This window comes from Megascapheus bottae, chromosome 2, assembly GCF_031878675.1.
Source record: "Megascapheus bottae isolate mThoBot1 chromosome 2, mThoBot2.hap1, whole genome shotgun sequence".
In the NCBI taxonomy this organism is placed as follows: domain Eukaryota; kingdom Metazoa; phylum Chordata; class Mammalia; order Rodentia; family Geomyidae; genus Megascapheus; species Megascapheus bottae.
Window position 1 is genome coordinate 45,495,889 of NC_143510.1, and position 22,361 is coordinate 45,518,249.

At 47.4% G+C, this 22,361-nt stretch overlaps 1 protein-coding gene across 1 annotated transcript; it reads right to left on the reverse strand.

Annotated features, from left to right (window-relative positions):
• Nucleotides 1–87: 87 nt before the first annotated feature.
• On the reverse strand, nt 88–20,643 carry Endou (endonuclease, poly(U) specific). Its single transcript, XM_090324670.1, has 10 exons — nt 18,789–20,643; nt 13,472–13,594; nt 12,220–12,279; nt 11,708–11,845; nt 11,117–11,288; nt 10,353–10,552; nt 5,151–5,264; nt 4,434–4,540; nt 2,950–3,092; nt 88–1,490 (listed from the first exon to the last, which is right to left on the reverse strand). Exons 1-10 carry the CDS (start codon nt 18,841–18,843, stop codon nt 1,370–1,372), a joined length of 1,233 nt encoding a protein of 410 aa, XP_090180796.1. The 5' UTR covers nt 18,844–20,643; the 3' UTR covers nt 88–1,369.
• Nucleotides 20,644–22,361: the final 1,718 nt, after the last annotated feature.

Sequence of the window (22,361 nt, forward strand, 5' to 3'; positions counted from 1 at the left end):
CCATCTATACCCTGTATACCCAACCCTCTACTCCAGGACAAAGACAGAGACACCAGCTGTCCAGGGCCATAGAGAAAGAAGAGACCATTTGCAGGGTCTTCAGGTACTTTTATTTGGAAACATGATCACCCTGAGCCTCAGTAGAAGCCTGGCTCTGCAGGGCAGCCCTGGCTTCTGTAGGCAACACTGAGGATTCATTAGGGAATCTCTGACCTCCCTACTGTTATTCAAATGATCAAATGATGACATCTGGATGTTTCATGTAAGTATGGATGACACCAAGCTATGGATTCCTTTCTCCTCATAGCCAAATCTTCCTCTTATCAGAGGATTTTTTTTTCTCTCCAAAAATGAGCAAAAGGAAACTATTTGAAACCAAGGTACAAATCTGTGGCTGCACCTAACATCTATACAGTGGAAAGCTTCTAGAAGCACATAGTGAGTTGGCTACAAAAACACTCAAGCCTAGCTAGGTGCCAGGCAATCCTGGGTATCCATCTCTACAATGTTAGCTACTCAGGAGGCTGAGATGTGAGGATCATATCTAGGTTTGAAACCAACTAAGGGAGACACATTCATTAGACTTTTATCACCAATTAACCAGCAAAACAAAATAAAATAAAAAAAATAGAAGTTGAGGTATATAGCTCAAGTGGTGGAGAATCAGCCTTGAGTGAAAAAGCTAAGTGAGCATGTGAAGGCCTGAGTTCAAGCCCCAGGACCAGCATGCACACACACACACACACACACACACACACACACTCCTGGAGGAAACCATAGGCCCCATCCCATTCACTGTTCCAGCAATTACCCTGTTGGCCCAAGTCAAATTTTCCCAGACTCTACTCTGAGATTTAATTCTAGAAAAGGCCAGCCCAACGCAGGGATGAATCGCACTCCCCCGGACCCCTTCCACATGAGCTGTGTATAATAACAGCCATTATAGAAACCTTGAATTTTGCTCAGTAGATCTTCCTAAGAACAATTAAAAACACTTTCACAGCAATAATATCATCAGGTTTATCCTCTCACCTACCCTAAAAGGAGCAAAGGAGGTAGCCCCTCGCCCTTTAAATCAAAGTCAGGGTCAAGGCATGCTTGTAGCTCCACTTTCTCCCTCAAGCAGTCTATTTTTTAGGTTATGTTCCTTAAAATAAAGGGTTGACCAGTTCTCTATATTTTCCTAATTGGTATTTTTCCCCTCTGGATTTTTTTTGGGGGGGATCCTTTTGTAGATTTGGGATGAGGGGGAATCCTTTTGTAGATTTGGGATGTGAGGTTCTCAGGGTCCTCTCTCCCCTCTTTGGTCCACAGCAGACAGCACCTCAGTTCTGAATGAGCTCTTCCTGCCTTCTTCTGGCTTGAAGCTCTATCGGGTGGAAGACACCACATAGGCTGTGGCGATGTACCTTCTGCCATTCCCGTAGGTGGTCTTGTTCCAGATGTAGGTCTGGATGGCAAGGGGATATCCACCCAAGCTTAACTGGCACCTGTGGAGGAAGAGCCTACATCAGAGGTGCCCACCACTTTGCCCCTTCTCTGTCTGCACCAAGGAGAGGCTCCAGGCATACCCTACAGAAGGTTTCAGCCTCCAAGATGGTGGGTCCTGCAGAATCAGAGTCAGCTTTTGCCACCCACACCCTGTTTACCATACACTTAAAGAACAGAACTTCTCACAGAGGAGGCTGAGCTCGGAGGAACACAGTTTGAAGCCAGCCCAAGCAGGAAAGTCCATGAGATTCTTATCTCTAATCAACCAGTAGCAAGCCTGAAGTAGAGCCATGGCTCAAGAGATAGAGTACCAGCCTTGAGTGGAAAACAGTAAGGGAAGTCACTGGGTGCCGAGGCTCATGCCTATAATCCTACCTACTCAGGAGGCTGAGATCTGAAGATAGTGGTTCAAAGCCAGCCCAGGCACTAAAAACAGAAAGACTCTTATCTCCAATAAACCACCAGAAAACCAGAAGTGGCTCTGTGGCTCTAGGAATACAGTGGTAGCTTTGAGCTGAAGAGCTCAGGGACAATGCCCAGGCCCAGAGTTCAAGTCCCACAACTGACAAAAAAAAAAAACAACACAAAATAAGGGAAGCATGCAGACCTTAAGGTCAAGCCCCAATACTGGCACAAAAATTATATTAAAAAGCAAACAAACAAAACAAGAACAGAATGCCTCATCTTTTTAAGCATAATCCAAACTTCCAGGCCCTAGAGCAGAAGTCCTCAGAAAGTCTATGTTTGCTTCCTGTCTCAGAAGTCAGAAGGTCAAAAGTCCCCAAGTGATGGAGAATAGAAGAACCAGTTGTTACCTCCTGTTCTCTCTGAGGCTGTAGGTTTCTCCCTACCACACACAGAGCCAAATTGAGAGGATCAGAGCCCCAGGACAACTCCATTTGCAATATCCTTATATATTAAGTTACTGCATAAAACTTCAGTTAGAGTAAGTGTTGGTAACTCACACCTTAATCCTAGCTACTCAGGAGTCTGAGATCTGAGAATCACAATTCAAGACCAGCCCAGGTTGGAAACTTTGAGAGACTCTTATCTCCAATTAGTCAGCAAAAAGTAGGAAGTAGAGCTATGGCTCAAGTGTACAGTGCCAGCCTTGAGGAAAAAAAAAAAATGAAGGGGAGGGGAACTCACCCAGGCCCTGAGGACAAGCTCTAGCATCAGCACATATACACACACAAACAAACCCAAAACAAAACAAAACAGCTGGGGGCTAAGACACTGGAAGATGATTCCACTGCTAGGATGAAGTTCGGTGATCACTAAATTAATTTAATTTAATAACCTCATTATCCAAGAGATCAAACTGAGGTCCAGTCTAGTGAGTTTTCTTAGCCTTCTCAGCTACTGAGTGAAGACTCCAGCCCTCCCACTCTTACCCCAGCCAAAGACAGTGTGAGGCCCAAGTCACTTTCCTGGTACGCTAGCTGCCTGAATACTTACGTTTTGCCTGGTCTAGCGATGAAGCACAGGGAGTAGAGGGCAAACTCGAACTCAGGGCTGCTGCCAATGAAAGCGGAGCCCACTTCCTTGTAGTAGCCGTCCCAATTGAACTGTAGTGCTAACACATCAGGATAGGAATCCCACTGCAGAGGAAAGAGTGGCAGAGGGGATCTGTTGAAGGCCACTGACAAAGAAGTCACGGTCAGTGGCCGTATCATTTACCCCACAGTCACAGGGATGTGACTGTTCCCTGCAGGCCTTGTACTTGGAAGAGAGAGGGCATTGTGCTCAAGTAATACCATGATGTAAGGCACCAGAGGTTTCTTATAAAATAGCAAAGCTGGGTTCTGGTGGCTCATACCTGCATTCCTAGCTGCACAGAAGGCTGAGCTCTGAGAGTTGACATTGGAAGCCTGTGGGCAGATGAGTCTGTGAGACTCTTATGTCCAACCACTAGGAAACCAGAAGTGGTGCTGTGGTTCAAAGTGGTAGAGTGCTAATCTTGAGCAAAAGAACTTAGGGACAGCGTCCAAGCCCCAAGTTCAAACCTCAGGACCAGCACATGCACATGCACACAGAGTTTAGCTCTGAAAAGTCAGGCTGAAACTTACAGCTATATTAATCTTTTTTTTTTTGCCAGTCCTGGGCTTGAGTTCAGCATCTAAGCACTGTCCTTGGACTTTCTCAAGGCCAGAGCTCTACCACTTGAGCCTCAGCACCACTTCCAGCTTTTTTCTGTGTATGTGGTACCAAGGAATCGAACCCGGGTCTTGGTGTATGCTAGACAAGCACTCTACCACTAGGCACCAAACTCCTGGCCCCAGCTATATTATTTTTCTTTCTCTTCTTTTTCTTCCTTCCTTCATTCTTTCTTTCTTTGCTTCCTTCTTTCATTCCTTTCTTCCATTCATCCTTCCTTCCTTTCTTTTTCTGTGGTAGTCCTGGTGTTTGAACTGAGGTCTTGGGCACTGTCCCTGGGCATTTTTGCTCAAAGCTAGTGATCTACCACTTGAGACATAGTTCTACTTCTGGCAGCTTTGTGGTTAACTGGAATTAAGAATCTCATGGAATTTCCTGCCCAGACTGGCTTCAAACCACAAATCCTCAGATCTCAGCTTGCTGAGTAGCTAGAATTTGTAATCTGAAGTGTGAGGCTTCAACACTTGGCTTCTTTCAGTTACATTCTCAGAGCAGTGGCATAGAAGGTACATGCAGATCTCTGGCTTTCCCCTCTGAGAATCCTCTTCTGACCTTTGTATCCTGCCTATACATGGAATCTTTTCTCTCCAGGCCCCTGCATTTTCTACAAGCTCACTGTTTAGAAGATATTCCATCTCTGGGCTGGTTTAAGCCACCAAATAAGATCACCAGATTCCCAGTTTCCATTGCACTGCTGCTTCACACCAGGGTGAGAAGCAAGGATGAGGAGAGTGAGGGCGGGAAGTGAGGCACTGTAAGGCTTGATTCCTAGCCCAAGGACTCACCGGCCCATCATAGATGTGGCTGTAGTAGTCAACCAGACCCTCCTTCTCCTGTAGGTAGAAGCGAATCCAATTATGGAAGCCAGTGACTTTGCCCTTTTTGACTTCACCTACAAAGATCAAAGGAAAAAAGCAAAGAGCAAGGTAAGTGCCCGGCACTTCCTTCCTGTCCTGTCATCTTTCCACTACCCTGATCCCAGGCTGTCTCTCTCTTTTCTGCAGGCTCAGTTTCTAGAATATCCACTGGCTTAGCCACTTGTCTGATGGCCTAGAACCCTTCACATTCTCAATCTCTCCTTTCAGCTGAGGTCCTAAGAACAATCCTTTCTCTGGTCCATGCTGCCGCATTCTCCTCTCCAGGATTTCTCCAGGAACAAGCCAGCCTTGGTGGGAGCCTGTGGGACAGGCAAGAGCAGAGACTCTGGCTCTGTGGAAGGAAGCAGAAGGTGGCTCCAAGGTAGACCAACCTTGCCTCTAAACAGTCACTCATCCTAGATATTAGCCCCTTGCAAGATCCAGTATCTGATCTTTCACTCCCCTCCCCCAGATACTCTATGAGAGACTGTCACCACGGCCAATCACTTTCCACTCTTCTAGCCTGCGGGGTGGGGCATGCACAAGTCCTGTGGCTAGCTGGCATAGGCTCTTTCATCAGTGCTCAGACCAAAGCCAAGCCTCTTCACCCCTCCCATTTTTCCTTTCCAAGCAGAATTATCCCACCTGAAAAGACATGTTCAAAGCCACTGGAGTCTCCCTCTTCGCTGCCTCTTGAATACAACCCAAACCACATGTGCTTCAAGTCTTCAACAAACTCTTGTTCTGAGCTGTAGCGATCTGTGGAAAAGCGTACAAAGGATTCTGGGCTAGGACTTGGAAAACCAGGAAAGGCTATCTGTTCCAGAACAACTAGACAAAGAGGGATTCAAACAACAAACACAATCAGCTGCCCACCCCACATTGTGTACCAGGGCCAGGTTTGAAGGCTGCAGAGTGGGCAGGGAAAAATAAGGGCAGGATCTCTGTCCCTACAATTTACATTCCAGGAAAAGGGAAAATATAAACAGGGAAACACTAAATGAATAACATCATTTCATCAAGTGTTAAGAGCTGAATTCTAGTCACTCATGCCTGTTATCCTAGCTGCTCAGGAAGTTGATATCTGAGGATCATGGTTGAAAACAAGCCCAGGTAGGGAAGTCCTTGAGATTCTTAACTCCAGTCAAATATCAAAAAGCTAGAAGTGGAGCTCTGGTTCAAGTGGTAGAATGTCAACCTTGACCAAAAACAAAGCAAAAAAGCCAAATAAAAATGCAAGGCCAAGAGATCACAAGGGAAATGAAAGTGCTGAGAAGACAATAAAAAAAACTTAATTCATACTGACTATAGATGAAGATGGGTTTGAGGTGCTATGTTTTGAATGTGTCTCCCCTGCACCAAAGCTTAAGTTGGATTGGGAACTTAATATACTATATATCAGAATTAACAGGTAGAATCTTTAAGAGATGATTAGGCCATGAGTCTCTGTCATTATGAACAAATGAATGAGGGAATCAATGAATCCTATTTTGTGAGGGTGGGTCCCTTATCAAGGAGGTGATCTTCATTAAAAGAATGTGCTTGGCCCCCTTTTCTCTTTCTTTTCTCTCCCTCTACCAAGCATGATAGGGCATGAAGACCCTTACCAGATGCTCTCACTCTCTCTTTTTTTCTCCAGTCCTGGCCTTGAAGGATCTTGTGATCTTGCTTGGCTTTTTTTTTTTTTCTCAAGGCTGGCATTCTACCACTGGAGCTACACCTCTACTTTCTGTTTTTGGTAGCTAATTTTATTAGAAGTCTCAGGGATTTCCTGCCAAGACTGGCCTTGAGCTATGCCTCAGATCTCAGCCCCCTGAGTAGCTAGGGTCACAGGCCTGAGTTACCAGCACCCAGTCAGATGCTAATTTTCAATCTTAAATGTCCCATTCTCTAGAACTGTGAACCAATGTGTTTGTGTATGCTATAAATCCCTCCCTCTACTTTTCTGTTATAACAACATACAACAAACTAAGACATGTACTCTTCCAAAAGGGAAGATCAAAAAGGAATATTCCAGAGGGTAGCAGTAATCAAAGATCTCAACATCTCCAAGAGATCTGGGGAGAGGATGCTTCTATGTCTGAGGGACAGTGAGAGGAAAGAGTGCTGGAGAGAAGGTCTGAAAGTAATGGACCTTAGAGCCTGCAAGCCATGCCAGGAAGCCCAGATCTCAACCCAACAGTAATAATACAAACATATTTTAGATGTGTGGATGCTTCCTGTGTGTCCAGCTCTGTTCTGAGAGTGCTGCTATGTAGTGACAATAACAGACCCTGTGAGGTTTTCCAAGTGACAGATAAGGAATCCAAGACTAACAAAGATGATTAAAAACAAAAACAAAAACAAAAAAACACACACATGTAAGTCGGGCACCAGAAGGCCCAGCATGCAACTTCTTGATGGTCATCAGACACAAAGATTTTAAGCAAGGAAAGTATGTGACAAGGGCTTTGTTTCTAAATGATTACTGTGGCTGTGGATATTTAAAAAAAAAAGTAGGGGCCGGGAATATGGCTTAGTGGTAGAGTACTTGTCTACCATGCACAAAATCCTGGGTTCAATTCCTCGGTACCACATGGGAAGTGGTCCTCTGGCTCAAAGTGGTAGAATGCTAGATTTAAGAAAGCTCAAGACAGTGAGCTCCAGGACTGGCAAAAATAAAAAGTAAAGTAAAATATGCATAAAAGCAAAGAGGCCAGCCTAGGGGCGAATGTTTTGTGCAGTCAGTGGTAGAGCTGTGTGTGGTGGCACATGCTTACAATCCCAGCATTTGGGAAATTGAGGCAGGAAAATTAAGAGTTTAAGATAAGCCTGGGCTATATTGTGAGACCTTGTGTCAAATGTAATAGAAGAAAGAAAAAGAAGAGGAGGAGAACAATCACAAGGAGGAGAAAATAGAGAAGACAAAAAGAAGAATATGAAGAGAAGAGGAGGAAGGAGAAAAGGAGGAAGAAAAGAAGGAGAAGGGATGGAAGAGAGAAAGGGAAAGAGGAAGAAGTGGGAGAGAAGATTAAGGATTAGGAGGAAGGAGGAGAAAGAAAAAGAGGGAAGAGCCAGGGTTCACTCCTATAATCCCAGCTACTTAGGAGGCTGAGATCTGAGGTTCACTTTCAAAGCCAGCCCAGGCATGAAAGAACATGAGGCTCTTATCTCTAATTAACCACTAGAAAATGGGAGGTGGTGCTGTGTCTCAAGGGGTAGAGCGGTAGCCTTGAGCTGAACAGCTCAGGGACAGCACCCAGGCTCGGAGTTCAAGCCCCATAACACACACACACACACACACACACACACACACACACACACACACACACACACACAAAGATGGAAAAGGAAGAGAATGAGAAAAAAGAGATGAAAGAGAATAAGATGAATAAAGAGAAGGAAAGAGGAGAAAAAAACAAGAGGAGAGTGAGAAGGAAGAGGGAGAAGGAAAAGGAGAAGGAGGAAGAGGAGAAAGGAAGAGGGAGAGGAAGAAGGAAAAGGGATGGTGGAGGAAAGAAGGAAGAAAAAGAGATGGAGGCAAAGATTAAGGAGGAGAAATAGAAAAAGGAGGTGAATGAGAAGGAAGAGAAAGAAGAAAATGGAGAAGAGGAGGAAGGAGGAGGAGGCAGCTTGGCAGTTGAGGAAGATCCAGGATGTATTTTAAAGGTGGAAGAGGTTAACTGGCAGAGGAGATGGGGTGGGGAACATGAAATAAATAAGAAAATTAAATTTGACTCTGGCTTTTGGCTTGAGAAATGGACTGGGTTGTGGTGATGTTATGAGATGGGAAGACAGGAAGAGATGGGGTGGGGGTATAAGAAGGAACTGTGCGTTCTCTTTACACTAAGTTTTATGTAGGTACCAATTAGATAGTCACATGATGTTCATAAAGCCTTTTGGGCCCACGAGAAAGGCCCAGGCTGAGGTTTTAAATCATAAAACTGTCAAATACGGACTGTTCACTTCCCAGAACTGTGTGGGGAGGATCCAAAAGAGATACCAGAAATACTGTGCTCCTTTCAAGGATTAAAACACAGTAAGAAAACAAGACGTAATCTGCATGTGATAACAGAATGGTTCCCCAAGGTAAATAGTTACCCTAACTAGCATTTAAATAGCTGCCAGGATTTCTACTGGGTCTCTTTAAAACATTACTCCCCCCACCAAAAAAAAAAAGCAGCTTATTTCACAGATAATACTCAAAGGAGTAAAACAACTTGGTCAAAGGTCTTACTGCACTTTCTGTGGCTGTAACAAAACACCTGAGACCAAGTAATTTCCAAAGAATAGAAGTTAGGCTCGCAATACTACGGTCTGGGAAATCTAATATCAAGGTGTTGACACACAGTGAGGATCTTCTAATGGAATCATGGTATCTCACGGCAAGACAGAGCAAGCATGTCAGAGAGAGCTTGCTTTTCATAACCAAGCTACTACTCCTTTGATCATCCACTCATCTAGGAATGAATTCATCTCTCAACAGAGCTCAGCTCCAAATCTCAATTTCACATTCAGTGTTAAAGATTAAATTTCTAACACATGAAATATGGGGAAACATATCCAAACCACAGCACCAGGATTGCACCATTAGTAAATTACAGAACCATGAATCAAACCAAGTCTGGGGTTGGGAGTTTGGCCTAGTGGTACAGTGCCAGCCTAGTCCAGGTTCTATTCCTCAGTGCCACATACATAGAAAAAGCTGGAATTGGTGCCATGGCTCAAGTGGTAGAGCGCTAGCCTTGAGAAAGCCCAAGGACAGTACTCAGGTGCTGAGTTCAAGCCCGAGGACTGGCAAAAAAAAAAAAAAAAGATAAATAAACAAACACGTCTCTCTGGCCCACAGTTGGGCCCTACTACGATCTCTCAAGTGATACCCAAAGCCAACAGAAGCTGAAGCCATTGAAACTTTTTTTTTATAAGTGTGAGATGATATGAGTTAGAACTTTGAAGGACAGTGGTATCTGGACAGGGAAAGAGGGGTGAAATGAACAACCTGGTCTCGAGAGCTCCTTTGTGACCTAGTTCAAGTCCAGCCTGGCTGGGCTTTCAGTTTCGTTCATGTATTAGCACAGAGAAGACACCAGGGGTCGCTGCAGGATTGCATAACCTCATGGGTTCCTGCCACTGCTTTCACCTAAAAATCGGTGTCACTTTCTCAGCCTTGGCAGTTGATAGAAGGGATTATTAGTTCTGAGAGTCCCACAATCAGTTGAGGAGAGACCTTGACAAAGCCACCCCTGAGACAAAGCCCAGCTGCTCAGAGTTCAGGAAAGGAATCTGGAGGAAGGACAACAAACAACCAGAACTCAAAGCCAAGAAATCCCACAGCCAAGACCTTTTTTGGTCGGATTTGATTGGGTTTGTATCTTGAGACATTCCAGCCAGAGCTCTTCTGGGTAAAGCATTTTCTGAACCTTTGTTGGGTTGCAAAAATGTACAACTGGCCGCTCCCTTCCGGTGCAGGCGTGAGAGAGAGGAGGCAGGGATACGGCCTGCCTGAAGTATGGTAACTCAGGATGGAAAGGTGATAGACAGTTGTCTTGGGGTGGGAGAAGGGATATCCTTCAGGGGAACTTGAGATGCAAGCAGAAAATAGGGGAGCCACAGCTGGCTAATAACCAAAAGAGAATGGTTTCCAAGACAGCACACAGAGAATCTTCAGGTCCTATGGGGTCCCTAGTTTCTCTATGGCTTCCTTTGCTTTGTCTGTGATCCTTCCCGGATGTCTCTCTGTGGGCCCTATCATCCCCTCACCCACCCTTCCAGTCACCCCACTAAGGAGATCTCAGCAGTGCCTGACTCTCTCATAGACAATCTACCACGTTGCTACGGCCTCCCGAGGCCTGGGGCCAGCTTACTCACTCTGGCTGTGGAGGAAGCCATAGAGTTCTTTCATGACGGCTGTCTTCATGATCTCTCTGAGGAAGGTAGCCTGTTCTTCCAGCTGCTGGGCGCTGAAGTGCTCTCCGTGGCCAGTGGCTCTCTGGTAGTTGTTGAGCAGGTTGATGAACGCGGCATAGGTGGGTTTAGAGAACAGCTGCTCATTGACATAGGTGAAGAGCCTGGGACAGATGGATGGAGACTCACTGAGAATCCTCCACATGTAGCCAAAAACCTTCTCTAGAAACTTCCACCGTTTAGGTGCTTCCCCAGAGAGATGGGTTCAGAAGCAGACACGATTCCAGCTGCTTTTTCTTTTTTCTTTTGGTTCTAGTAGTGGGGCTTAAACTCAGGGCAGTGAGTGCTTGCTCAAGGCTAGTACTCTACCACTTTTTCAGCCTTTTGATGATTCACTGAAAACAAGACTCTTGGGGATTTTTCTGCCCAAGACTGCTTTGAACTAGGATCCTCAGATCTCAATCTCATGAGCAGCTGGGATTGCAGGTATGAGCTACCATGCTCAGGTGCTCCCAAAAATTCCACACATGAGGTCCCTCCAGGAAGATCAGGACTATTTCAGCTTTAGCAGTCACAGAAACCCTACCCCACCTAGGGTCACCAACAGCCTTTCAAAGAGTCTTCTTTGTCTCTGACCATCCTTTGATCCTGCCTGGCCTGAGATGTTAACAGCTGAAGTATCAAAGGAAGGAAGGACCTGGGAAGCAAGAGGTAGGAAGGGAACTCACGGCTCTGGGCAGTGATCCACTTGGTTTGGGGTCTCGGCTGGGGAAATGCGGTTCTGACTGTTGAGGATGATGTCTTCCTTCCTGGCCTTGTTGGTGTCTGCCTTGTAGATCTTCTCAGAGATACTCCGAAGCTCTTCTTTCGTAATGGTGTCACTGCTGTGGGAGAAACCCTCTGGGAGACATAGGGGGGAAAATTGTCTCAGAGCCAGAAGGAATGGGGTGTGATGGGCCTTTGTGTCCACCCCCTTGTGAGATCTTTCTGGAAGCCATATGGGAAAGAGGGGCCTGGTAATTGGAGGTCAGGGGCCCAACAGATTCTGAACATCAGCACAGGTAATTCCATGATGGCCACAGAATGTCCACCCTTGTCCCTTCCCTCTATGGAGATTCTCAGAGTGCCCTGGAGGGCTTGTGTTCAGACAGAGTGTTCAGCCAGCCCCGAGTTTCTCATCAGTGTGGGGTGATGGCCTGGGCTACCATCGTTTACAGAATCTCAGCCCAGGCTGCTGCCCAGCAGGCGTCACACCTGGACAATGGCTTTTCTGGAGAACCCCTTGTGTCTCTGGGCATCTCCACAGGGAGCAGACTGACCGTGGCCACCACACAAGCTCTCAAAGTCTTCACAGCAGTTGCCAAATTCCTGGCAGCGGTCATTACAGTGGCAGGGGTGGTGTTTGTCAAAGGCTTCTTGGCAGCGGCCCTGGCAGGAGTTGGGTGCTGAGTACAGGTCTACCAAGAACAAGGAGGCGTGAGACCAGGTCCCAGCGACCACCAGGGGGCGCACCAGACTCCCACAGGCCCTGTCTGCATTCCTTCCCCGAGCTCCCTGTCCTTCCCACTGAAGGTCTCCAGGGAAGGGAAACAAACACTCCATTCCTGCACACCCTGCAGTCAGGAAGTTCCTTCAGTTTGCCTAACTTTACGTTTTGGTCTGTTGTTTTCACAATCTTCCCACTCTAAAAATAAAGTTCTTCCACTTCCCTCCCCAGGCCTCAGGCTCTCTTTCCTGTTCACTCTCCTTTCCATTAGCTCCCTGAGCCTGCTGTCAGCGAAAATGGTGACCCACCCATTGTCCCCCATTCCCATCTGGGGAGTAGACTTACAGCTGGCAGGGGCTTCTTCTAGCTCCAGGTGTGCATCGGGTTCTGTGGGGTCTTCTTCAGCTACAAGTAGAGAAATAAACTCATCAACCATCTCCAAGATTTCTCTTCCCATTTTCTCCTGGTCCTCTGTTCCCCAACTTCAGAACAAGGTATTAACAGATATGAGGTACAGAGGACAAGTTCCGAATGCTGAAGAATAAAAACTGAACAAGGGTGCAGGATGAAGGTGAGGAAGAAGAGGAGGGAAGGATCCTGGGAAATCTGAGGTTCCTTCTTGTCAAGTAGAAAAATAACAGCCTGCCTCCACCCAAGAAGTCATTGCTACAGATCAATTCGTGTTTGCAGGATTGTAGAAGAATAGAACAATTCTGGGCAAATAAAAAAATTATTCTGCAGGAGGCTGGTGACTCCTGTCTATAATCCTAGCTACTCAAGAAGTTGATTTGAGGATTGCAGTTCCAGCCAGTCTGGGTAGGAAAGTCCATGGCTTATCTCTTATCTCCAATTAACCACCAGAAAAAAAAACTGGAAGTGGACCTGTGGCTCAAGGGTGGTGTCCAGGGCCTGAGTTGAGTTCAAATCCAAAAAAGGACCAGCACACACACACACACACACACACACACACACACACACACACACACACACACACAAAGGATGGAAAGAAGGAAAGAGAGAAGGGAGGGAGGGAACGACAAAAGAAAAAACAATTGGTGATGTTCTACATTTTCACCTATTGCTCATTGTTTTGCTCTTTTGTGGAATTAGGTACTTAAAATGTCAGGATATTGTTCACCTTGACCATTTAAAATAGATCTTGCAACTGAGTGATATCTATCATACTTAAACTTTCAGATGCTGGTGGCTATACCTGTGGTCCTAGCTACTCAGAAGGCTGGGATGTGAGAATCTGGGTTTGAAGCTAACCCAGGCAGCAAAGTCCATGAGACTCTTATCTCCTATTGACAACCAAAAACCCAGAAGAGGAGCTGTGATTCCATTTGGGGACAATGTACATGCCCTGAGTTCAAATCCCAGTACCAACACAAAAAATCAGTGACTTCCTAGAAAACTTGAGGCTAGTGGTAGCCAGATATCAGACCTCTGCCTCTGTCCCTAAAGACTCTCCCAGCCAGAAGGCCTGCACTGAGCCCTCAGGCCTCTACTGGACTGTGGGACACACCTTAGGTAGCCTGGACTTGTATCTGGAGGCCAAGCAGGCCTCCAGATACTTTCCCCCTCCAAGAAGCCTCACCAGTACACAGGTGCTCATAGTCCTCACAGCAGTCTCCATGATGGGAACAGCGGCGGTCACACTGGCAGTTAGCATCCCGGTCAAATTTCTCATGACAGCGAGAGGCGCACGACTCCATATTTCCTATAGGTGGGGAAAGTCCAAAACTAAGCTCTCTAGTGATTCTCAACACTCCTTACAGCACCCATTCCAGGAAGGTCTTTAGATGGGCAGGCAAGCCTATACCATCACCACCTTCTATTACCACTATTCCCAAACTCAGCCCTGACCAGGGTGTTAGATTCAATCACCTATTGGGCGAAGTCAAAGACATGAACAAAGAAGAATGAGACAGTAGGAAGAGAAGCTGGGAACTGGTAGCACATGCCTGTAATCTTAGCTACTCAGGAAGCTGAAAGCTGATCATCTTGGTTCAAAGCCAGTTTGGGCACAAAAGTCTATGAGACTCGTTTCCAAATAATCACAAGCAAAAAGTTCAGAAGTGGAGGTATGGCTTAAGTGGTAGAGCACCAGCCTTGAGCAAAAAGGCTCAGAGACAGCAGCCAGGACCTGAAGTCCTAGAACTAGTGGCCACACACACACACACACACACACACACACACTTCAGGCCATCTAAAGAAAGAAATATGTGTGCTGGGTATGGGTCACAGGCCACCATCGACAGTCACACATCTGTGGATGCTGTTTCAATTATGCCACCTGCCTTCTCTTTCTTCTGCCCCTAACCCCCGCCCCCTCCCCACAATGTCATAGCTTTCTCTCCTTTCCTGCCTCTGAAATGCATTCAGATGAGTTTCTGCTTGCTGGTCTGGACTGGGGTAGAGGATGAGGTGGGTGTGGGTGAGAATTGGACTTAGGGACAAGATTCCGTTATGTAACCACAGACCGCATCCCTCACTCCAACCACATGGTATGAAGAAGCAAGCGTTGAACCACAGGAACATAAAACAAGAAACTTTAAAAGGAACAGTGCAAACCCAGTACCATTGTGGAAGAAAATAAACAAACAGGCTTCACCATGCCTCCCACAGCAAAGGCAGTGTGGGGCCAGAGCCAGGAGGCTATTTCCGCCCACTCTGGACTTGAGGGACAATAACAGAGCTTTTGTTTCCATTTGTGGTTCCAGAGGTTTACTTGTGGTGAATGCTGGGTTTGGGGTCTGGCAGAAGGTTGCACAGAATGTCAAGGTCAGAGTCAAGGTCATTATGAGCATCTGCATCGGACCAAGAAGGAAACAGAAACCCAAAATGGACCAGGTGTAGAGTAAGGCTTTCAACTGAGAGCTATGGCAAGGAATCTGGGCTAGCATCAACTTGGTTGATGAAATTACAACTTTACATGGGTTAGGTGGAAGATAGCAGAAGAAGAGAGATAATTCTAGCTTTGTCTTTGGCTAAATATGGAGCTTGGCTCCAGTTGTGTGGGACCCAAGTCTCTAGGTCCACTTAGACCTGACCAGTTAAAGGCAGATTTTAGGGAGGAGTTACTAACTGGTTTGGATTGGGAACTGAGATTTATACCCAGTCTTGTAAGGGATGGCTGAGCACTGCGGAGAACTAAGACTCTGGTCCAGAATGTTTGGGGCTAGAATTGTAGTTCTGTTTTCTATCTGTGTGGTTGTGGTTGTCATTTTGGGGGTGGAACTGAGAATACAATTCATTTGAACTCACAACTTTCCCTGTTTGTTTGTTTGTTTAGCTTACTTACTCAGCTGGCACTCTACCATTTGAACCACATCTCCAGCCTAGCTCTGGGTTGGTTATTTTCAGAGACAGCATCTCTTCAACTTTTCTTCCTGAGGTTGGCTTTAAACTTGGATCCTCCATATCTCAGTCTTCTGAATAGCTAAGATAACAGGTGTGAGCCACCAGCACCCAGTTTTAAATCTATTGTCACTGTGTAAGAGAGATGTCAGGTGATAGTTAACTTGCGTCCTGAGGCAACTTGACATTCTGTGCCTAGCCTCCGAGAGGAAAGGGTTGTAGTCCAGTGGATTGTCCCCACAGGCTACAATGCCAGAGGCCACCGTGTCCTTCAAGCTCACAGGAACTCATCGTGAATCTTAAACAACCTCCCTTGGCACCTGAATGCCAAGGTTTGAAGGGAAACTGTTCAGCCTGAGAGGAACCCCGGTCAGCTGCTGGCTCTGCCAGCTTGGCAGTACACTGTATCCACAGGGAGAGAATGTGGGCGAGTCATCACCCTGTTTTTAATGGACCAGACCAGCACCACAAGTACAAGGTTGGCTGTGAAGTCCGGGAGGACACTCCACTGACCCAAGTGGACTGCACACTGCTCCAAAGCTTTGTCTCCTAGTCAGAGCCCCATGCCCAGAATTTTCACATATCTCAGGGACCTTGAGACATGAGGATGGTGGGCAGGAGTAGGAAGAATGTTTTCCTCACAGGCGCCTTGCTGTGTTGTGCTGGGGACACTCAGATGACCAGTCATCCTGGCTACTCACGCTGTTGCCCCCACCTCACGCCTCCCATGAACACAGAGGCTTTGTTGAAGTCTTGCTCAGGGGCCAAAGCCTGGATCACTGCTCCAGCAACCTTCTGTCCTTTGTCTCATCTCTCTGGCATGCCTTCTGCTGTCTCTTCCTTACCTTCCTTCCTTCCTTCCTTCCTTCCTTCCTTCCTTCCCTCCTCTCTCTCTCTTTCTTCCTTCTCTGTCTCTATCTATCTCTCTTTTTCTCTCCGTATGTCTGTTTCCATGGAGACCTCATCAACCAAAAAGCTTCATCCCCAAGACCAGCTTCCTGCCTCTGTTGACTTGGGACAGTCTAGGCAGCAGCCATCTCGTAAAAGGTGATCTGGGCGTGGCCATGACACACCTCCTTATGTTTCATATTCTGTCTGCTGGACTAGGACAGACACTAGTCTAGTTCCTCTTGCCTTCTTTTTTTTTTTTTTTTTTTTTTTTTTTTTTTTTTTTGGAGGGTATCATGGGACTTGACCTTGGCCTGGATGCTGTCCCTGAGCTCTTCAGCTCAAGGCTATCACCCTACCCCTGGGCCTGGGTGTTGCCCCTGAGCTCTTTAGCTCAAGGCTACCACCTTATCCTTGAGCCAAGCCCCACTTCCATTTTCCTAGAGGTTAATTGGAGATAAGAACCTCAGGTCCTGGCCGGGAGTTTGGCCTAGTGGTTAAAGTGCTTGCCTAGCATGCACGAAGACCCGGGTTCGATTCCTCGGTACCACATACATAGAAAAAAGCCAGAAGTGGTGCTGAGGCTAAGTGGTAGAGCTCTAGCCTTGAGAAAGTCCAAGGACAGTGCTCAGGCCCTGAGCTGAGGCCCAGGACTGGCAAAAAAAAAAAGAACCTCAGGTCCTTTGGTGCCCGGGCTCGATTTGAACCATGATCCTCAGATCTCAGCCTCCTGAGTAGCTAGGATTACAGGCGTGAGCCACTGCGCCCGGCACGTTCCTCTTGCCTTCTATGGCCTTTCTTTTCTGCTGTCTGTGTCAGGCTCACAGCCAGGTCTGATGGCAGCCCTCACCCGCGGCATCTCAGGGAAGTCCCTAAGAATCAGGTATTTCCTCTCAAAAGGAGATGAGGATAGTTCAACTCCACTGGCCTCCCCTTCATGCAAGACCATCTACTCCACATCCCGTAAGCAACAGGGAAGTCTGAGTCTAAGGCCCTGTACTCTCTTGTCTCTCTAATGCTTTTTCCCTACTCCCAGGGCCTACAGAGAAGTACAGGGCAGAGGTACAGGAAAGACCTAGGAGTGAGGTTTTCCTACCAGAATTTTTCATTTAGAAATTCCATTAGGGTTCTCTTTATCAACAGGCTGACTGGAAATGATCCCCAAGAGACAGCCACCACCACCACCCCCACCCCCGCCAAATACTGATCACAATCCTAACCAAACTCCCCAGGTCCTGAGATTTCACTCCTCTAAGCTCTGGCATCGTCCCTAAGCTTGTGTGCTCAAGGCTAGTGCTCTACCACTTAAACCACAGCTCCACTCCTAGCTTTTTTGGTGGTTAAGTGTAGATAAGAATCTCATAGTCTTTTCTGTCCATAGTGGCTTCAAATTGCTATCCTCAGATCTCAGTGTCCTCAGATCTGAGGATCTAGGATTATAGGTGTGAGCCACCAACACCCAGCCACCAGAATAATCATGTTTGCTCTTTGTAACAATCTCAGGCAGGATCAGCCTGGGAGGGTAAAAATCACATCAAGCTCTGACTCTCTCTGGAGGCAGAGGAGGACTCTGCCCACACCCTTCAGCTTGGGCCCCCTCCCTTGGCACTCCTGCCTCCCAACCCACTAACCACCAATCAACATTTCAGCATCAGCATTTTGTACAGTTACAAAACAGAAAGGTGTTCCTTTCCTCTGTCCTGGCCATTCCCAGAACCCCTGAGATTATGGACCCAGCCAAGTGTCCCTTTCTCTCTTCCTTCTTTCCCTATGCCTTCCCTTCTCTCACTCTGTTGCTGTCTGTCTGTCTCTATCTCTTGCCTCTGTCTCTCTGTCTCTGTGCCCCCCCCCTTTCTGTCCCTTTCTCTCTCTCTCTCATGCCAGTACTGGGGCTCAAGCTTAAGGCCTAGACACTGTCCCTTAGCATCTTCACTCCAGGCTGGGGCTCTACTACTTGAACCACAGTTCTATTCCTCTGGGGGTTTTTTGGTAGTTAAAGGAGTCTCAAGGACTTCCCTGCCCAAGTTGACTTCAAACTGTGATCCTCAGGTCTCAGCCTCTGAGTAGCTAGCATTCTAGGCATAAGCCACTGGTGCCTGTCTTCACCTCTGTACTCTTTAGTACCCCTAACACTGGGATAAAGACCCATTCCTTTGGCCACTCTCACAGCCCCACATGAGACATGGCCCACCTCTGATCACAGGCTTGTCTCCTTTCCTCCTGTGCTTGCCTGTGTTCCAAGGCCTTATCTAGATCAAAGTGACACACTTCAGACAACCTCACCCATCTCTAGGAGCAGAGAGGAGAGTGACCAAAAATAACCAATCCAGCACAACCAGTAGACCCCAAACCCAGCTCCACACCCTACAGTATTCCAAGAAAACACGTTGTGGAGGTAAGAAGTGTGGACCAGTGATATCTGGAGCTGGCCCTCCAAGATGTCAAGGGCTTCCATAAAACTAGTCCATCATCCTTACAACTCCTCCATCCCACCCAGCCTATCCTGCAGAGACCAGGCCTGCAGCCAGGCCCAAAGCTCCCCATGGCTAGAGGATAGAGGTCACTTTCCCTCATCCCACTGACCTCATTCTCTGCCAGATGGCCCATCCCCTCTGTTCTTTAGGCAAGACCTCTCCCCACGCCATGTTAACCACAGAGAAACTTACCAGCCCATGCCAGGCCACAGAGCATGATGAGTACGAGGGCCACTCTGACCCTCATGATGTCCAGATGGAAGATATTGGCCTTTGGATTTCCACTGGAGTCAAATAGCTCCACTCTCAACTGAGCTTTATTTCAGAGAGTAATCCTTTTAAAGACATCAGGACTTGTGGATCTGGTGTATCCAGGTGCTTCCAGGAAGGAAAAAAAGGGGAGGGGACCCCAGATGGACAGGAGGTGGAGTGGAGGCGGGGCCCCTACAGCTGTTTGAAGCTGAAGAGCAGATGACTAAACTGGCAGGTCATGCCAGATGTGCAGAACAGGTAATGCTAGGCATTTATAGCTACAAAAAAAAAATTAGGCCATGCCAGCAGATGTAGCAAGATGAACCTAGTCTGGCAGGTTCTTTATCCAAATTAAGGACATGCCTCTGCTTATCTTTTTTATTTCCAGTCCTGGGGCTTGAACTCAGGGTCTGAGTGCTATCCCTAAGCTTCTTTTGCTCAAGGCTAGCACCCTACCACTTGAGTCACAGTGCCACGTCCTGCTTTTTTCTGCGTTTGTGGTACTGAGGAATCAAACCCAGGGCTTCGTGCATGCTAGGCATGCACTCTACAATGAAGCCACTTTCCCATCAGCATCTGCTATCTTTTTTTTTCTTTTTTTTGGTCCATTGTAGGACTTGAACTCTGGGTCTGGACGTTTCCCCTGAGCTCTTCAGCTCAAGAATACTGCCCTTACCTCTTGAGCAACAGCACCACAGGTTTTTTTGGTGGTTAATTGGAGATAAGAGTCTCATGGACTTTTTAGTGCCCAGGCTGGCTTTGAACCATGATTCTCAGATCTCAGTCTTCTGAGTAGCCAGGATTTCAAGTATGAGCTACAGCACCTTGTGCATCTGCTTATTTTTGAGTGATCTTCTCTAATCAGCCACCTATATGTTGTCACAGATCTAATCTGACAAATGACAGCATATCTATATTCAGAGTCACTGAGAATAAACAGAGAACAGTAGCCAAATTAGCCTGACCCTCACATGATGGGAAAATCCTGCATACATCTCCATGGCTGTCCCTGCCTCCACTGACTGCCTCTGAGGCTGAAGAAAGTTGAGGTACACCCTATCAGAGCTGCTCATTTCCCCTGCACAGGTCTCATTTTCAACCCTTAGGAGGTTTCACCCACAGACATACTGAAAAGGACAAAATAGATAAGACAATAGGAGAAAAATCCATGAGGCTAGCTGGAACGACTGTGGCTTGTGTCTATAAACCTAACAACTCAGGAGACTGAGAACTGAGGATCATATTTCAAAGCAAACCTGGGCAGACGAACCAGAGACTCTTAGCTACAATTAACCACCAAAAAGCTGGAAGTGGAACTGTAGCTCAGGTGGTAGAGCAGCAGCCTTGAACAAAAAAGTTAAGAGATATGGCCCAGGTCCTGAGTTCAAGCCTCAATATTGGCACAAAGAAAACACAAGGTTCCTATGCCTATTCTCCACCTAGGGCTTAGGAGCTGTTTCCAGGGAGCCCCAGTGGGGACCAGTCAGCAAGTGGAAGTCCCAGGAAGACCTGGAGACCTGGAGTGGGGGGAGAGAAATACATGATAGATGGTGGGGAGCCAGGGGCGATGGGATAGGCTAGCTTGCAATGCCTCTTCCTCTTCTGAACAGTGGACGTGGTGCGATTGTAGTAGGTCAGGAAGAGGTGAAGCTGCTCGTGGCTGGGCTATGACTGATGGTCAGGGGCTTTCAGGAGCAGGAGGCTGAGGGATGACTAAGGGGGAACATGTGCCCAGACCAGCCTACCCCACCACGCTTGTCTGATGTAACCAAGGCTGATTCTTTGCGGCTAAGGATTTCTCATCTCCTGACACCTGCAGAGGTTGGGTCTCTAGTGTCTGTCCTGGTATGACTTGGGAAGGGTTTGCTGGCCCCTGGGGCCAGTCCAAATTATCTTACTAAATGTGTGGTGTTAGTAATGGCCCCATGTGTGATTTCTTTCCCCCATTGGTATGAACACTGCATTCCACATTTGTGAGTCCAGGCAGTGTGTGTGTGTGTGTGTGTGTGTGTGTGTGTGTGTGTGTGCCAGTACTTAGGACTTTGCACTTTTGCTTAGCTCTTATCCTCAAAGCTGACCCTTTGAGCCATATTTCCACTTTCAGGTTGAGTGTGTGTGTGTGTGTGTGTGTGTGTGTGTGTGTGTGTGTGTGTGTGCATGTGTGTATGATCAATTGCAGAGTCTCATGGGCTTTTCTGCTCAGGCTAGCTTCGAACCTCATGTCTCACCCTCCGGAGTAGCTAGAGTTTCAGGCATGAGCTGCCAACACCTGGCTGTAGGCTTTTTCTTTTAAAGCTTGCAGGCAAGCTTCAACATCCAGCATCAGCCTCTCTGCCCAGTCTGCCTGGTCACATTTGTCGGGTCTGCCAGCTGGGCCTGGCTTCCCCCAGAGCTCCCCACAGAGTGCCTCCAGCTGTGTATCTGGTTCTTCTGGCCCTGCCCTATGCTGTTCCCCATCCTCCCTCCTTTGCTCCTTCTCTCCCTCTCTCCTCCCTCCCTCTCCATTCACTGCCTGTCATCTGCTCATCTCTGGAGTTCAGTTCTCTCTTTCCCTCATTCATGTATTCATTCATTTATTTATTTTGCTGGTCCTGCAGTTTGAACTCAGGGCCTGTGCTCTCACTTAGCTTTTTCCCTCCATGCACAAAGATCTGGGTTCAATTCCTTGGTACCACATACATAGAAAAAGCCATAAGTGGTGCTGCACTGCTCAAGTGGTAGAGCTCTATTTGTGTGGGGGGGAGGGGGGGTCATGGGGCTGGAACTCTGCCTGGGCACTGTCCCTGAGCTCTTCAGCTCAAGACTACCACCCTATCCTTGAGCCAAGCCCCACTTCCTGTTTTCTAGAGGTTAATTGGAGATAAAAGTCTCAGGTCCTTTAGTGTCCAGGCTGGCTTTGAACCTTGATCCTCAGATCTCAGGCTCCTGAGTAGCTAGGATTACAGGCGTGAGCCACTGCCCGGCTGAGAGCTCTTTTCTTGAGTAGGCTCAAGAACAGTGCCCAGGCTCTGATTTCAAACCCCGGGACTGGCAGGGGGAAAGAAAACAAAAACAAAAAACTTTGACCTGCCAGCCCCACCCCAACTCTGCCACTCACCAGACATTCAACTCTTGACAAGTCACCTGACCCACAATGCTTCAGTTTCCCCTATTGATGTAGTCATACTAAACTAGGCTGTCATTCCCAGTGCTGGTGGCTCACGGCTGTAATCCAAGTTACTCAGGAGGCTGAGAGCTGAGAATCAAGGTTCAAAGACAGCCTGGGCACTAAAGGACCTGAGACTCTCATCTCCAATTAACCTCTAGAAAATGGGAAGTGGGGCTTGGCTCAAGGGTAGGATGGTAGCCTTGAGCTGAAGAGCTCAGGGACAGCACCCAGGCCCAGGGGTAGGGTGGTAGCCTTGAGCTGAAGAGCTCAGGGACAGTGCCCAGGCCCAGGGGTAGGGTGGTAGCCTTGAGCCGAAGAGTTCAGGGACAGCACCTAGGCCCAGAATTCAAGCCCCATGACCCACC